We start from the raw sequence: 16,608 nt of genomic DNA, 5'->3' as shown, positions 1-16,608 counted from the left end.
GTTGTGGGGACCCTGGAGGCCAGGAAGGAGAAATCCCTATGCTGAGTGTCTACGTAGTGCTCCTAAGTGCGGGCTCCCCTTAAAAATCTCACAGCAGTCCAGTGCTGTTATCCGTTTCACTGAGGAGAAGACCAAGGAACTTGCTCAAAGCCCTGTTGCTGTGCGTTGCTGATGAAATGTGCTCTGGGCAGTGTAACAGGGACAGACACACTTGGATTTCCTCTCTGCAGGATGGAGATAACATTGTCCATTTTGGAAGGTGCTCATGGTTTAGTGCAGACCTTGGTGATCTCTCAAATGTTAGTTCTTATTTGAGGAAGAGGCCCCATGTGACGTTTGGCTGGTATCTTTCACATGTGGCCTGGGGTCCTGGGTTGACATTTGTGGCTGAGTGCTGGTACAGAGGTCTGGAACGTTCCTTTTGCAATTGTGGGCACCTGCCTTTCTGTGTGGGTGTGTGGTGGGGGTGAGGGGTGCTTGGCAGGGTTGCTGGCAGGGGAATGGAGAAAGGGGCCTGCTCTGAGCAGCCTGGGAGCTGTTGAGGGCAATCAATCTCCAAGGCTATTCTGAGTCCTCTGCGCCCTGGGGGCCCACTAGTGAGCCGGGCCTGCTCCTGGCCCTCCCGCTTTCAGTTGGGCTGAGGAGACAAAATTAACAACACAATCCGAAACAATGCACGACAGAATATAATTACATGCTAGATTGTTAGGCGCTTTTATGGAGCTAGAACTCTGCCCTGGGAGGCCAGTTCTGTTGAAGGTTCCTTTGTGCCTGAATTCCAACAAGTGCTTAGTCAGGAGCCTGGCCTGGAACCCCCTCAGGGTCTTGGCTCTGCTGTACTGCAGGGGCTTCTCTGGGGTTTTTGGCCCGGTGCTTGAAGAGCTCTCCCCTAGCCCCACAGTGGTCAGAGGAGCCTCCCTGCAGGAGGGGACTGAGCTGGTGGTGAATTGATGAGAGAGGAACGAGCACACAGGCCTGACTGGCGAGGAGAAGGTCCTGGTCTCTGACCTTGGAGAATTCCTCGTCCCTTTCTCTGCCCCAGTGATCTCGTCTGTGAAATGGTGATCGCGATGCTGCCCTGCTTGTTGCATCGGGCTGTTCTGAAAGCACAGGGGTTGAGGACCAGCTCTGGGCAAATCTCTTAACCTTTCTGAGCCCGTTTCCTCATCTGCAACATGGGGGTAATAGCAGTAACCTCCTGAGGTTCTGGTGAGGATCGAAAGAGAGAGAATGCATGGAAGGTGCTTGCTCTACAAGCCCAGCAGTGTGATCTGTCCACTGCAAACGTCCTGTCCCTGTGTGTGACGCGTATGCAGTTGGGACTGGACCAGCCAGGAGGCCCAGGTCACAGAGAGGCCCCCAGAGCCAGATGCCCTTCTATCCCTGGCCTTCCTGTCCTCGGTCTCCCCCCTGCCACCGTGTCCCCAGCCCTTTTGGAGAGCAAGTCTGCTGGCCCCTCTGGGCCAGTACCCACTTCTAACAATGGCCGGATTTCCACTGCCTCCGGCCTGGCCATTTCCTGCTCTCTTCCAGGGTGTGAGAGGTTGAGGGAGGAGGGGGCCTCCACGCCAAGGGGACAAGAAGATGCCTGGAAATGTTTGGGGTATGGGACGTGGGACAGGACACTTGGGGAACCTGGGTTGTGGCTGGGAGGCAGAATCTTTTCCTCTTGCGGGGAGATGCAAGGGGTGCAGGGAAGTGAGGGCTGCGGATGGAGGTGAGGGTGCTTAGCTCACAGGCTTCCCGGCACTTTTAGGGACTCTGGGGACTCGGCCCCCGTGCTCTGGTTGCCAGGGCAACTTCATTTTTTTTGGATCTTTGATGTTGTTCCTAATCCCCCCCTGCCCTTCCTCAGCTGTGCCTCCCCCTCACCAGGGAACGAGGGGAGAAGGCAAAAACTTGAGGGGCCTCTTCCTCTCTCTCGAGGGCCCCATCCTTGCTCTAAGGGTCCCATCTCCATTCTCCAGGTCAGGCCCCACTCTCAGGGCCCTCAGGGGCCACCATGCCAGCTGGGGGCCGGGCCGGGAGCCTGAAGGACCCTGATGTGGCTGAGCTCTTTTTCAAGGATGACCCCGAAAAGCTCTTTTCTGACCTCCGGGAAATTGGTCATGGCAGCTTTGGAGCCGTGTACTTTGTGAGTTGGGGCTTGGGAGGGTGGGGTAGGGTGGGGACTGCGTTCTTCCCCTCTTTGGGCCTCCAGACAGCCCTCTGCACTCTCCACGCACCAGCCCTTTCTGCCCCCTGTTGTGCCCGCTGCTTGGTTCTCATGGAGGGTCTCCCCCACCCCTGGTCTGGTCCTCTAGGCCCGGGATGTCCGGAATAGTGAGGTGGTGGCCATCAAGAAGATGTCCTACAGTGGAAAGCAGTCAAACGAGGTGGGTCAGGCTTGACAAGACCAGGTTGGGGGGCAGGAGACCCGTCTCAGGATGCAGGCTGAGTGAGCCTCTCCTCCCCCGGCTGCCCCCCAGAAGTGGCAGGACATCATCAAGGAGGTTCGGTTCCTACAGAAGCTTCGGCACCCCAATACTATCCAGTACCGGGGCTGTTACCTGAGGGAGCACACGGCCTGGGTGAGCGCCCCACCCCCACCCCCACTGCGGCCCGGCCGTTGCCCCTGCTCAGGCCCATCCATACCCTGGTCTGGTCTCCTGGGCGGGCCCTGGGGACAGCGTGGTGGGGGGATCTTGGGAAGGAGGAAGTCTCCCTGCTGCTTTAGTTCTCGGACAAAGCCATGAGCGGCAGTGTCCGTCCAGAGGAGTGAGATGCTGGTGTGAGGAGTGAGTGCCATAGACTCTTAGCAGTTGGAAAGGGGCACGTACACGGGCTGGAGGAGAGGGAGATTGAGCAGGGCTCTGAGGGGATTCCCATGGCAGTGGCGGCACTACTGTGGGCTCTTTCTAGGGGAAGCCGTGGCTCTAGGGCCTCTCCCGCCACCCCCTCGCTTTCTCAGCTGCCTTTCTGCCAGTCATTACCCTGGGGGCATGGGCTGAGTGGAGGCTAGAGCAGGAAGCCTCTGTTTCGGATCTTTGCCCAAGGGCCATGGCCGGGGTGGCCAGTTCTGCTGACCTCTGACCCTTGACCCTTCCTTAGCTGGTGATGGAATATTGCCTGGGCTCGGCTTCTGACCTTCTGGAAGGTAAGTAATCCTTTGTCCAACAATTGAGAGAAGGGAGAAAAGCAGAGAAGCTGTAGGGAAGGGGGAAGGGGAGCTTGTTCCAGTCCCAGCCTTGAGCTCCCTCAGTTTACTATGTTTCCCTCCCTCCCCAGTACACAAGAAGCCCCTCCAAGAGGTGGAGATCGCTGCCGTGACCCACGGGGCTCTTCAGGGCCTGGCTTACCTGCACTCCCACAATATGATCCACAGGTACAAGCTGCTGTGATGATGGTGGGCGGGGGGCTCTCTCCACCGCCCCTCATTCAGCTGGGCTACAACCTTCTTGTAAACGTGGTGCTGGAGCCCCCGCCCAGCCTTCCTGAGATGCGCGTCTCATCCCTGTGCTTTGCTTCTGGCAGGGATGTGAAGGCTGGAAACATCTTGCTGTCAGAGCCAGGCTTGGTGAAGCTGGGGGACTTCGGTTCCGCATCCATCATGGCACCTGCCAACTCCTTTGTGGGCACCCCATACTGGTGAGTGGGCATGGCGGTGAGTAGGGCGAGGCTGCAGCATGTTGGGAGGAGGAGTTGGGAGGGTCTGGGCAGGTGGGTAGCCTCTTTATCCCAACCGTTCTCCCAGGATGGCTCCGGAGGTGATCCTGGCAATGGATGAGGGGCAGTACGACGGCAAGGTGGATGTCTGGTCCCTGGGGATCACCTGCATCGAGCTGGGTGAGCGCTCCCTCCCTTCTCCCTCCTCCTCTTCTCGCCACTGTCCCCAGACCAGGCCGTCCTTCAAGGTCTCCGAGCTCTTACCCATTTTGACTCGACCCTTCGTCTCCAAGTCAGGCAGTTGTCAAACCCGCTCGTTCTTGGAGCTAAGACTTCATAGCACTCGTCTCTCCTGCCCAGCACTCTAGTTCTAAACCTTTTCTGAGTGCCGGTCGTGTGCCATGTGCTGTACTGGTAGTTTCTGGGGGTACAGCAGTGAACAAGGTGCCTGCCCTCGTGGAACTTAGATTCCACTTGGGCAAACAGGCCTGTTTTCTTCAATGTGATAAATACTGAATGAGGGAGTTAAAGGGATCGGACAGCCCTGACACAAGGGACTTGGCCTAGTTCAGAGACTGGGGAAGATGTCTCAACGGGAGCCCCAGACAAGGGAGAGGCAGCTGTTGGAAGGCTGTCAGCGGGGAAGAGCACACCAGACAGGGAAGAGCAGGCCGGGAAGCCAGGGCGAGCTTAAGCTGTTTGGAGTATGGCAGTAATGCGAGGGGCAGAGTGATAAGGCCAGGGGGTTAGGCTCCAGTGAGTTCACGAGGCCCCAAGCCTTCGAATGCCTCGTCTTTGCAGCCTGCACTACTGACCCCCCTGTTTAGTGAGAGATGTCCGCAAGGCCAGCACAGCTGTCCTGCAGGAGGTGCTGGAGTTCCTCTGACCAAAGGCAGTGGTCTTTCCTCCCGACTACTGTAGTCTGTCCTCGCACCGAGACCTACCCCAGCTCTGTGCTGTGGCTTCTGCCCCCCCCCCCCCCCCCCCCCGCCGAGCCATCGTGGTTCCCCACTGCCCTTCGAGACAAGCCGTCTCCACCTTTCCTTACACCCGGAGGCTCTGCTTCCTATAGGCTGCCTGGCATCTTCGTGAGCTCCGCCCCGAGTGTGCCATGAACCTTCCCACTTTCTTGCCTTGGTTTGTATTGTGTCCTCTGCCAAGGGCAGAATGCCAGGCACGCCCCTTTGCTCCATCTCTGCGTGTCTGCCTTCACCATTTGGGGCGCAGCCAGACAGGTGACGCACATGTGTGAAGCAGGCCAGGTATGAGAAAAATCTAGATCTGTCCATTTGATTCCTCGTGTTTGGTAGACACCTGGAGAAAGGAAGTATTTTTCTACTATAAAAAAAAAAAAAAAATCTCTCAATCCTGGTAGTAAATGGCAACTGGTGCTCAGGATCAGAGATCAGTACAGAGAAGACTGGTCCATTGTTCCACAGGAATGGGGGCTCCGGCTTGCCAGAGCTTATTTTTTGAGACTGGAGGTTTCGATTATTATTCAATTGTCATGTTGGAATTTAATTATAAAATCACTGTTCAGGCCAAAACATAAATGACACAAAACATTTATCTGGGCCGCAGGGGGCTCCTGGCTTGCAGCTTCTAATCTGAGGCCTTGCTCCTCCCTAAGTCCCCTGCGAACGTACCAGCGTGAAGGCCACGCACACCCAGTGTCCCCGCCATTTACCTCTTGTGCCAGCTCACAGTTTGAACTTGTTATTACTTGATCAGTCTATTTAATCTTTCCTGTTGGACTAGAAGTTCCTTGAGGGCCCGGTCTGTCTCTTCTTTATCTTCCTCGTAACAGTTGGCAAGGTTTTTGTTCTCATTTGGCGCCTAATAAATATTGGGCTGATAACTGCTTCCTTCTACCTTCCTTGGTGTTTTTGCGTATATGTTATTTTCTTTGCTCCCTTTCTTTGCTCCCTGCGGTGCAGGGGGCAACAACTAAAATGCAATTCCTGTGCATTTCACAGAGGAATACGTCGAGGTTGTCCGTTGCTCAGGATCACGCAGCAAGGAAGCCCGGGAGCCGGAATGTGAACCCAGGTCTTCTGATTTCCATTCCGGTCTCCTCTTCGCACCTGCCACCTCTCACTTTCTTCCCTCTGACCTTTCTCTGCAGCGGAACGGAAACCACCGCTGTTCAACATGAATGCAATGAGTGCCTTATACCACATTGCACAGAATGAGTCCCCTGTGCTCCAGTCGGGACACTGGTAAGGACTGGGGCTCCTGGGTCCCAGGTTTTGGCCACAGGCTGAGGCTGAGGCTTCTGGGCTCAAGCCCTGCAAACCTTTCCTGACCCTGTGACTTCCAGGTCTGAGTACTTCCGGAATTTTGTTGACTCCTGTCTGCAGAAAATCCCTCAAGACAGACCAACCTCAGAGGTTCTTCTGAAGGTGAGGGCTCACTGGCCCAGCATTCTCCTAGGTAGCTTGTTAGAGCTGCAAGAAACCCCTCCATGAAATTAGCGATTCCCAGTTCTCCTTCACCAAGCACTTCATGTATGAATTCCCACCCCCATCCCAGTGCCCCGGGCACTCTGAGTTTTGCAAGATTCTGTCTTACCAGCCTGCCTTTATTTATTAAGTGATAAATTGTTTTCCCATCTTTTATTAATCAAAGATGTGTAATATTGCCAGCCAGAGCTTCTGGTCAGCGTGCGATAACCAGGGTTACCGCACTGATCTGGTGTAATTCAAGCCAAAAGCCTGTGTAGCCTTGTCATGGGTAAACATATGATTTCCCTTAGGTGTTTTTTTGAGTTATCAAAAGTAGAAGGGCCCCCAATCCCTTCACAGATCCTTGGGGGGCCAACAGAGGCCTAGTTGGGGCCTGACGTAGATTGTCTAGTTGGACCTGCTTGTTTTATCATTGTGGGATCCCCTGTGAGTTGCAGAGAGCCCTGGGGACACGTCCAGGGGCACATAACACTTTGATGGAGAACCTGAACTAGAATCCAGACCCCCTGACTGCTCTTGCCTGTCAGCCATGCCTGCGGGAACAAGAGCCTGCGCAGTAGAGATGGGAGGTGAAAATGAATGTGGGAGGAGGGGTCGGGACAAGGCCAGCATCAGCCTGTGCTGGGCACGGGCCCCGCGGGAGAGCCTCAGGCCAGAGAGAATTCCAGGACCCAGAGGGCACCGAGGGGCAGGGGCGCTTGGCGGGGGCCTCAGCGTTCTCGTCCCCCAGCACCGCTTTGTGCTCCGGGAGCGGCCACCCACCGTCATCATGGACCTGATTCAGAGGACCAAGGACGCCGTGCGGGAGCTGGACAACCTGCAGTACCGCAAGATGAAGAAGATCCTGTTCCAGGAGGCGCCCAACGGCCCTGGCGCTGAGGCCCCAGACGAGGAGGAGGTGACTGACCGCTGGCTCTGCCACCCTCCTTACCACAGGCCATGCCTGCCTCCGGGCTGTGCTCGGGCCTCCCCAGCCCTCCTCACACCCCCTGCCCTTCCCTTTCCCTGCCCAACGCCTGTGCCCTGTCCACAGGAGGCAGAGCCCTACATGCACCGGACTGGCACACTGACCAGTCTGGAGAGCAGCCACTCCGTGCCCAGCATGTCCATCAGCGCCTCCAGCCAAAGCAGCTCAGTCAACAGCCTGGCAGACGCCTCAGACAATGAGGAGGAGGAGGAGGAAGAAGAGGAGGAGGAAGAGGAGGAGGAAGGCCCTGAAGCCCGGGAGATGGCCATGATGCAGGAGGGGGAGCACACGGTCACCTCACACAGCTCCATCATCCACCGGCTGCCGGTACGCAGCGCGCCCTGGGGAGGCAGCTGATGGGTCTCCGGGGGACTCCCTTGGGGCCCAGTGGCCTGAGCCTGGGGCATCCTTTCCACCGTCCCTGCTCTAGGGCTCAGATAACCTGTATGATGACCCCTACCAGCCAGAGCTGACCACGGGCCCCCTCCAGCTGCCCGCAGCCCCCGCCCCCACCCCCGCCTCTTCCACCCGTCGCCGGGCCTACTGCCGCAACCGGGACCACTTTGCCACCATCCGCACCGCCTCCCTGGTAAGTGCCACCGGCGCCCTGGGCCTGGAGCCTCAAGCTCTCTTCCTATGTCCCGAGTGATTTTCTCCTCGGTCCCACCCTCAATGCCGGTCACTGTCTCTCCTTCTCCTCACCTCCACCCTCCCTCCTCCCTTCTCCCAACAGTCTGTTATGGTCACACTGCCCAAAACAGTTGTTCCTCACTTTACGGACTCACTCCACTTTCGGGGCTGGGCTTACATAGCACCTGCTGGGCGCCTTCCCAGGCTCCTGGCCGGCCAGGTGCTTCCCACCTGTGTGGTGTGGCGCTCCTGAGCAGCATATGACAGGTGCGCCAGGTCCTGTGCTCCTGGAGGGCAGGCGTGGTGTTCAGGTGCCCCCCCCCCATGCTCCTGACGGGCTTGCAGACCCCGCCACACCTGCACTTAATTCTTCCCGCCCCTGAGGGGACGACCCCCTCTGAGGTGTGCAGCTGTGACTCGTGCAGCTGTCTGCCCAGGCACCTTAGGTGGTTCTCAGATGCTGTAGCAGGATCTTGGCCCTTTTTTTAAAGTGAAGTCATAGCAGTGTTTTTCTCAGTTGACAGGAAAAAGTGGGTAGACTTGCCATGAAACATAGTTTTTCACGCACACCTGTAATAAACCTTTAGATTGCATTCCTGCCAGGCTGTCAGCACCGACAGTCCCCTTAGCGGCTACTGGTTGGTCACGTATGTCCTTGTGGTCTCTGCTTGAGCTGCTTGTTCTGCTCAAACAGCTTTTCAGACCCTGTGATGCTTGTTGCTTTGTAATTCTGTGCTAGGAGGTTTGTGACTTCCCGGGGACTGGCCCCTGGACTAATTTGTTGTCCACTGACCTAGCCCCTTGACAGTGGGACCTGAGCTCATCCTCAGACGAAGCTATCCAGGCCCAGTGTTCTTGTCATTCTAGCATCTCATGGCCCCGATCCCGCTCCATGCGCAGGCTGTAAGGGGTCCACACTTACAGGGTTAGAGTGTTCTAGACACTATTACATGTGTATGTGTCAGACTTCATCTCCACAGTCCCCTATGAGGCGGGATTATTGCCCCATTTAACAGATGAGGGAACTGAGGCATAGCGACCTTAACTTGCTTACAGTCACTTGCAGGTCAGTAAGTGGTAGAGTTGGGGTCCGGCCCAGGTCTGTCTGGTTCCTTTCCTCCTTGGAACTAATCTGAACTGTCCCTACTTGTATGCCAGGGCCTGTGCTCAGCGCCTTTTATATCTCACTCAGGCACATCAGCCTGTGAAGTAGATTATGTCCCCACTATCCCATTGAGGTGGGTGGCCCCGAGAGGTTACATGTGAGGAAGGAACCAAATGAGGATTGAACCCCCGAGTCTCAAGCCCGTACTCTCTGTCCACGGAGCATGGAGACCGTGTGTTACCAAAGCGGGGCCCTGGCTGAGCCCTGGTCGCCCTCTGTCCGCCCAGGTCAGCCGCCAAATCCAGGAGCACGCACAGGACTCAGCGCTGCGGGAGCAGCTCAGCGGCTATAAGCGGATGCGGCGGCAGCACCAGAAGCAGCTGCTGGCCCTGGAGTCTCGGCTGCGGGGGGAGCGAGAGGAGCACAGTGCACGGCTGCAGCGGGAGTTGGAGGCACAGCGGGCTGGCTTTGGCGCCGAGGCGGAGAAGCTGGCACGGCGGCACCAGGCCATCGGTGAGAAGGAGGCACGTGCTGCCCAGGCCGAGGAGCGTAAGTTCCAGCAGCACATTCTCGGGCAGCAGAAAAAGGAGCTGGCTGCCCTGCTGGAGGCACAGAAGCGAACCTACAAACTGCGGAAGGAGCAGCTGAAGGAGGTAGGCAGGTGGCACAGTGGGTGGAGCCCTGTGGTGGGCAGGCGGGCCCTGACGGCCTGCTGTCCCCCGCGCTCGCCCAGGAGCTCCAGGAGAACCCCAGCACGCCCAAGCGGGAGAAGGCCGAGTGGCTGCTGCGGCAGAAGGAGCAGCTGCAGCAGTGCCAGGCGGAGGAGGAGGCGGGGCTGCTGCGGCGCCAGCGTCAGTACTTCGAGCTGCAGTGTCGCCAGTACAAGCGCAAGATGCTGCTGGCTCGGCACAGCCTGGACCAGGACCTGCTGCGAGAGGTCGGCCTCCCCCAGACACCTACCCGCTCCCCACCCCACCCTCCTTCCTGTTGGGGCTCAGCGTCCTGGACACTGCTCTAGCGTCTCGTGCCCTTCAGACCCTGCTCGCGTTCCCTCTGTCCGCCAGGAGCTTGGCTTCTCCTGCCGAGGGGTCGTGGGGCACTCACTTGCCGACACCAGGGCCCCTGACGCTGGGCCTTCCCTCCTCTGCTCAGGACTTGAACAAGAAGCAGACACAGAAGGACTTGGAGTGTGCGCTGCTGCTGCGGCAGCACGAGGCCACGCGGGAGCTGGAGCTGCGGCAGCTGCAGGCCGTGCAGCGCACGCGGGCGGAGCTCACCCGCCTGCAGCACCAGACGGAGCTGGGCAACCAGCTGGAGTACAACAAGCGGCGGGAGCAGGAGCTGCGGCAGAAGCACGCGGCCCAGGTTCGCCAGCAGCCCAAGAGCCTCAAAGTACGTGCAGGCCAGCGTCCCCCCAGCCTCTCGCTCCCTGATCCTGGGGCTCTGGGAGCACCCAGCGCAGGCACCCCTAGAGAGGAGCAGCCCTGCCCATCGGGCCAGGAGGCAGCCCTGGACCCAAGAATTCTGGGAGAGGAGGAGGAAGCAGTTCCAGAGAGGAGGATTCTGGGACAGGAGGGGGCCACCTTGGAAGCCGAAGAGCAGAGAATGCTGGGGGGAGAAGCAGGAGCCCCTAGTCCCAGCCCACAAAGTCATAGGCATTGGGTTGATGAGGAAATCTGGGGTCTTCATGACGAGGACATGGAGGAGTTTAGAGTCCCATCGCTGGCACCTCAGGAGAGGAGCATTGTGGGCCAGGAGGGGATTGGGGCATGGAGATTGTGGGGGAAGGAGGAGGGATGCCTCCTGGGGGAGGAGTTCGAGTTTGGCTGGGTCCAGGGCCCACCACTGACACCAGTCCCTGAGGAGGAGGAGGAGGAAGATGAGGGCTCTCCAATTAGGACCCCACGGGATCCTGGCGATGGCTGTCCCTCACCAGATATCCCCCCTGAACCCCCTCCCACACATCCGAGGCCTGGCCCTGCTAGCCAGTTTTCTGGACTCCTGTCCCATGGCCTCCTGGCCGGCCTCTCCTTTGCAGTGGGGTCGTCCTCTGGCCTCCTGCCCCTGCTACTTCTGCTACTGCTCCCCCTGCTGGCGGCCCAGGGTGGGGGTGGCCTGCAGGCCTCGCTGCTGGCCCTGGAGGTGGGGCTGGTGGGCCTGGGGGCCTCCTACCTACTTCTTTGTACAGCTCTGCACCTGCCCCCCAGTCTGTTCCTGCTCTTGGCCCAGGGCACTGCCCTGGGGGCTGTCCTGGGTCTGAGCTGGCGCCGAGGCCTTCTGGGTGTCCCTCTGGGCCTTGGGGCCGCCTGGCTTCTCGCCTGGCCAGGCCTGGTTCTCCCTCTGGCAGCTGTGGCCGCCGGGGGCAAGTGGGTGCGGCAGCAGGGCCCTCGGATGCGCCGGGGCATCTCGCGACTCTGGTTGCGGGCTCTGCTGCGTCTGTCGCCCCTGGCCTTTCGGGCCCTGCAGGGCTGTGGGGCAGTGGGGGACCGGGGTCTGTTTGCGCTCTACCCCAAGACCAACAAGGATGGCTTCCGCAGCCGCCTGCCTGTCCCTGGGCCTCGGCGGGGTAATTCCCGCGCTGCCCGACACCCGCTAGCCCTGTTGGCAAGGTTCTGGGCCCTGTGCAAGGGCTGGAACTGGCGCCTGGCGCGGGCCAGCCAGGGCTTGGCCTCCCACCTGCCTCCCTGGGCCATCCACACGCTGGCCAGCTGGGGCCTACTTCGCGGGGAACGGCCCAGCCGTATCCCCAGGCTGCTACCACGCAGCCAGCGCCGGGCAGGGTCCCTTGCCTCCCGCCAGCCACCACCAGGGACTCTAGCCGGGCGGAGAGCCCGAACCCGCCAGTCGCGGGCCCTGCCTCCCTGGAGGTGAGCGACTCGCTCTTCCCAGCCCAAACCGAAAGCATCGAGCACTTTATCTCCCACCACTCAGTGACATGGTCCAGACCCGGGCCTCTCCTCCCTCTCACCCTTCCTTCCTCAGTATGCTTCCCACCGCCCCCCACCCCAGCCCTGGGCACCTCTAGACAGGCAGCTTCCTCCACTGTGGCGTCCGGAGGTTGCACTTCGTGTGCTCCTGACTCCCCTCCCTCCCCCTAAGTTATTGCTGTTCTCCCGCTGTGTGTGTGCTCATCCTCACCCTCATTGACTCGGGCCTGGGGCCAGGGGCCGTGGGAGGGGGTGGGGGGGACAGTCATGTTTTTTTTTCTCTCTTTGATTTTGTTTTTCTGTCTCCCTTCCAACCTGTCCCCTTTCCCCCACCAAAAAAAGAAAAAGACAAACACAAATAAAATATCTGAGCGGAACTGTACCTTTGGCCCAGGCTGCCTCTGTCTGCTTTGTCCTGCCGCCTAGCCTCCCCGGTATGCCCCCAGCCTGGACGCTTGGTCCCCAGTTCCATGACCTCTTCACCCACCTCCGTTATCTCAACCCCTTTCACTCAGCCTCATCCTCTCTGCCTTCATAGCTCCGTTGCCTCATGACCACCACCAGCTCAGGGGACCCCGTTGAACTTCCACAGCACTTGTTGGTCCCGCTAGTTGCCCTGTGTGTGGATTCCTTCCAGAGAGTCCTTGGGTTCTGGGTCCTTTTGTTCTGATCCCCTGCTTTGTCTCCCAACTTCTTCCGTGTGGTTCACTTCTTCCTGGGAGCGGAATTTCTCTCCTGACATCAGGCATTACCTTAGAGGACTGGGGGATGGGACTAGAAACCCTCCACAGTAGGGGGTGGTGAGTTTGGGGACCAGGCAGAGAATGTGGGGGCCATGGAAATGGGATTGGTCGTGGGCTTGGCGTGGGAGCTGAGTGCATAAGGGGAAGGCTGGAATGTGGAGACCTAATCAGGATGGCAGCTGCTGGCCCACTGAACTTGTCAGGCCCTTTCTGGCCACCTCCTTTGTCCCTTTCCCTTCTGTGGCCCGAGACGGGGCCACCCCTTCTTATCCATTTCTCAGCTCAGTGCTTATCCTCCTTCCCTCCCTCCCACCCTGAGGTGCGGAACCTGGGCCTTCCTGTCCAGCTGTGGTGTTCTCTTCTGTGGGTGTGTTGTCTGACTTGATTTTCTCACTCACTCTTGTGCACGTCCTTTGTCTGCTCACAGGCTTCTTTCTCTAGTCATACTTCTCCCTCTTTGCATGGTCAGACTTCTCGTGTGCACTCCGTGCTCTATAAAGAGTCTCAGCTTCCTGTCCGTGAACTCCTGCTGTTCTCTTGTGAGTTTTCCACCCGACTCTGAATGTGCTCTTGGAACCTATCTTGTTTTTCTTGCATCTCTTGCCCATCAAGAATCTTCCTGACGTCTCTCAACACAGTCCCATCTCTGCGTGTCTGTCTGTATACAGCTCCCCCCGCCCCCTCTGTCTAACATGTTTTCTGTTTCTCTCCCTCTCCCTGTCTCTGCTCTGTCTCCTCCTCCTCCTCTCTCTCTTCTCCCCCTCCGCCCTGGTCGTTCCTCCTCCTCCTCCTCCCCCCCCCACCCCCATCTCCCCTCGGTCCATCCACTGCACAGTCTAAGGAGCTGCAGATCAAGAAGCAGTTCCAGGAGACGTGTAAGATCCAGACCCGGCAGTACAAGGCTCTGCGGGCTCACCTCCTGGAGACCACGCCCAAAGCCCAGCACAAGAGCCTCCTCAAGCGGCTCAAGGAAGAGCAGACCCGCAAGCTGGCCATCCTAGCCGAGCAGTACGACCAGTCCATCTCGGAGATGCTCAGCTCACAGGCGGTGAGGCCTGGGGGGTCCAGGGAGGGAGCGAGGAGGAGGCCGCCTCTGCACTTCTGTCCTAGTTCCCGGCAGTGGGAGGGGGGGTGGCGGGGGGGGGGTGGACAGAGACAGGGCTTTTTGTTGCTGGGAAACTCAGAGACCCCCACTATTAGTGTTCTCCACAATGCTTTTATTCTGTTTCTTAAGTGTTTTCTTAAGGTCTTGACAAAGCCAGCCTGCCTACTCTACCGAGAACCACCAAGGCAATAGTGGCTACAATTTTTTTCTTTTTTTTCCCCCTCTTCTTCCGCCTCGCCCCCACTCTCTGGTTCAAGCCATTGTTTCTCAGTCTAGTTGTGTAGGACGCAGCTCCCTGGCGGGTGCTGGTGTTACGAGCCTTGCGCTCCCCCCAGCTGAGGCAGTCAGTCACTGGTTGTCGGTCGGCCATTCACAGCAGCTCAGGGCAGCTCTGGCTGGGCCGGCTGCCGGCCACTCACCGGCCACTCACTCCTGCCACCGGCCGCTCCTGGCAGCGCACAGTAGCCTATGGCAACATACAGCAGTCCACACCCACCTCCGGCTGCTCAGAGCCGCCCAGCTCCAGGGAGAGGGAGAGCTGTTGTTCACAATCTTAGCTGTAGAGGGCGCAGCTCACTGGCCCCTGTGGGAATCGAGCCGCGACCTTGACTTTAGGAGCACTGCACTCCAACCACCTGAGCCACGGGCCCGCCCATAATTTTTTTCTTGAGCTTGAGTTAATGTAATGTGTGAACAGGGAGCAAATCAAAATGCTTGTAGCCCTCAAGCCGATTTACTCAGACTTCTGGAGGATTTTGAAAGTTGCTGTTGTAAAAATGATCACGTATAATACTGGAATGGGCCACTTAAAATACACACATGGTGTGAAAAGTACAAGTACCCTGTTCGCTGTCATTTTCTCACCCAGTCCCACCTCTCAGAGGTAACTGTTGTTAATTCATTGTACTAGACTTTTTTCTTTACACATTTGAAAAGTTATATAAAATTTTTTAAGTAAAAAATGGTATCATACTTTACGTACTGTTCTCTTTTTTTTCCACCTAGTATTTCTTGGACGTCTTTCCATGTCAGTACACTATCTTATTTTTTTTAACAGTGTAGAATTTTCCATGGTATGGATGCACCATGTATATTTAACCCATCCCTTATTGGTGGACATTTAGGTTTCCAGCATTTTGCTGTTACAACGCTTCAGTGAGCACCTTCGAGCACATGTGCTAGTATACCTGGGGCATAAATTCCTGGAAGTGTAATTGCTGTGTCACAGGGTATGACGACCTTTCATTTTCATAGATGTTGAGACTGGCTGCTGCTTGAAACCTTAGGGCCCAGGCCTACCTGGGGCAGGGGAGGATTGTAGGGGCGGGGGAGAGGCCCCTGAAACGCGTCCCTCCTCTTCCCAGCTGCGGCTTGATGAGACCCAAGAGGCAGAGTTCCAGGCGCTTCGGCAGCAGCTTCAGCAGGAGCTGGAGCTGCTCAATGCCTACCAGAGCAAGATCAAGATCCGCACGGAGAGTCAGCACGAGCGGGAGCTGCGGGAGCTGGAGCAGAGGGTGGCTCTGCGGCGGGCGCTGCTGGAGCAGCGGGTAAGGGGCTCTGCCTCCAGGACGGGCTGGGGAGGGCGGGGCCCCCGCCCGCACCGGACTCTGCTCTCTCTTCCGGGCGCCCAGGTAGAAGAGGAACTGCTGGCCCTGCAGACGGGGCGCTCTGAGCGGATCCGGAGTTTGCTCGAGCGGCAGGCCCGTGAGATCGAGGCTTTCGATGCCGAGAGCATGAGGCTGGGCTTCTCCAGCATGGCTCTGGGGGGCATCCCAGCCGAGGCTGCCGCCCAGGGCTATCCTGCCCCGCCCCCTGCCCCTGCCTGGCCCTCTCGTCCTGTTCCCCGGTCTGGGGCACACTGGAGCCACGGCCCTCCTCCACCAGGCATGCCCCCCCCAGCCTGGCGTCAGCCCGCTCTGCTGGCTCCCCCAGGTCCCCCAAACTGGTTGGGGCCCCCAGCACAGAGTGGGACGCCCCGTGGTGGAGCCCTGCTGCTGCTGAGAAACAGCCCCCAGCCCCTGCGGCGGGCAGCCTCGGGGGGCAGTGGCAGCGACGCCGTGGGCCCCCCCGCTGCCGCTGTGCCCGGGCCTCTGAGCCGCAGCACCAGTGTCGCTTCCCATATCCTCAATGGCTCCTCCCACTTCTACTCCTGAGGTGCCAGGGGGACCAGCAGATGAACGGGGCAGGGGTGGGTGGAGCCTGATCCGAGGGCTGTAAGCTTTAGGCCCACCCATGGGGGGTGGGGGGCCAGGAGGTTGGTTCCAGCTCCCCACAAACGTCCTCATCTCATGAGCTTCTTGGGCTGGCCAGTGGCCCGGGGTCAGCTTGGGCGTAGGTGCCTCAAGGCTGACCAGGAGCCCCGGCCCGCCCACCATGGTGCCAGGGTCTCTCTCCACCACAGCCTGGGAAAGGAGGGAGACAGCGTGCGTGTCAAATATTCATCTAGTCCCCTGGGGTGGGGAAGGGTGGGTCTAGATACATTATATTCAGAGAACTATACTACCCTCTGCAATGGGGCCGCGGACCCCTGGACTGGGGTCACCAGGCCCCCCGGACCTGGGGTGGGGAGAACAGGAGGAAAGGCCTGCCTAGGAGAGGGAGCAGGAGGGGGTCTTGGGGTCGGGATGCCTGGGCCCCTTCATTCCCTTCGCCGTCTGACGTCCTGTGCCGTCTCGTCTTTTTTTTTTTTATTATTATTTTTTTTTATGGAGATCAGAGCTGGGGCAGGGGAACAAGGAGAGGGGCTGCTCCCAGGTCTGGGGGCAGTCATGGGAGTCCCTCCCAGCTCTGGGGCTAGCACAGAGCCCCATGGCAAGCTTTTAATAAACTGTTGGTTATTCTAACAGACCCAGGACTCACCCTTTCTGCCTGAGGTGTATATGAAGGGCTGTTACGTGGCTGGTGATACTGTTAGCATGTATTAAAGAAGAGAATTTACTGGGCTGTGTAACTGAAAATTGCAGTGATTTTAGTGGCTTCAGGCATGACTGGATCCAGAGCGTCAAAGGAGGTGATCAGTCT

The 16,608-nt window shown here is 58.4% G+C and overlaps 1 protein-coding gene across 3 annotated transcripts; it reads left to right on the top strand.

Annotated features, from left to right (window-relative positions):
- Positions 1-2,000: 2,000 nt before the first annotated feature.
- On the top strand, positions 2,001-16,434 carry TAOK2 (TAO kinase 2). Of its 3 annotated transcripts, XM_019754652.2 has the most exons (18): positions 2,001-2,134; positions 2,304-2,375; positions 2,469-2,570; positions 3,091-3,136; positions 3,268-3,364; positions 3,514-3,627; positions 3,734-3,825; positions 5,771-5,864; positions 5,966-6,047; positions 6,841-7,008; positions 7,144-7,404; positions 7,508-7,666; positions 9,100-9,465; positions 9,546-9,749; positions 9,965-10,204; positions 13,318-13,530; positions 14,952-15,134; positions 15,219-16,434. In XM_019754652.2, the coding sequence occupies exons 1-18, from the start codon at positions 2,003-2,005 to the stop codon at positions 15,738-15,740; spliced, it is 3,147 nt and encodes a 1,048-aa protein (XP_019610211.2). In that variant the 5' UTR covers positions 2,001-2,002; the 3' UTR covers positions 15,741-16,434. The 3 variants fall into 3 exon arrangements, with proteins under 3 accessions (XP_019610211.2, XP_019610212.2, XP_074178987.1); XM_019754653.2 differs by lacking the exons at positions 14,952-15,134; positions 15,219-16,434 and adding an exon at positions 14,712-14,912; XM_074322886.1 differs by lacking the exons at positions 13,318-13,530; positions 14,952-15,134; positions 15,219-16,434 and having other exon boundaries at positions 9,965-12,121.
- The last annotated feature ends 174 nt before the right edge of the window (positions 16,435-16,608 follow it).

Source organism: Rhinolophus sinicus, linkage group LG18 (genome assembly GCF_036562045.2).
Source record: "Rhinolophus sinicus isolate RSC01 linkage group LG18, ASM3656204v1, whole genome shotgun sequence".
Taxonomy (NCBI): domain Eukaryota; kingdom Metazoa; phylum Chordata; class Mammalia; order Chiroptera; family Rhinolophidae; genus Rhinolophus; species Rhinolophus sinicus.
The sequence above is the reverse complement of the archived record's forward strand: the minus strand, read 5'-3'. Positions and strand labels throughout refer to the sequence as shown.

Excerpts from the sequence above, each read along its gene's own strand:
- TAOK2 (XM_074322886.1), top strand. The coding sequence starts at position 2,003 with ATGCCAGCTGGGGGCCGGGCCGGGAGCCTGAAGGACCCTGATGTGGCT. Across the intron at positions 2,571-3,090 it reads TGAGGGAGCACACGGCCTGG|CTGGTGATGGAATATTGCCT; the intron begins GTGAGCGCCCCA and ends ACCCTTCCTTAG. Across the intron at positions 3,137-3,267 it reads GGCTTCTGACCTTCTGGAAG|TACACAAGAAGCCCCTCCAA; the intron begins GTAAGTAATCCT and ends CTCCCTCCCCAG.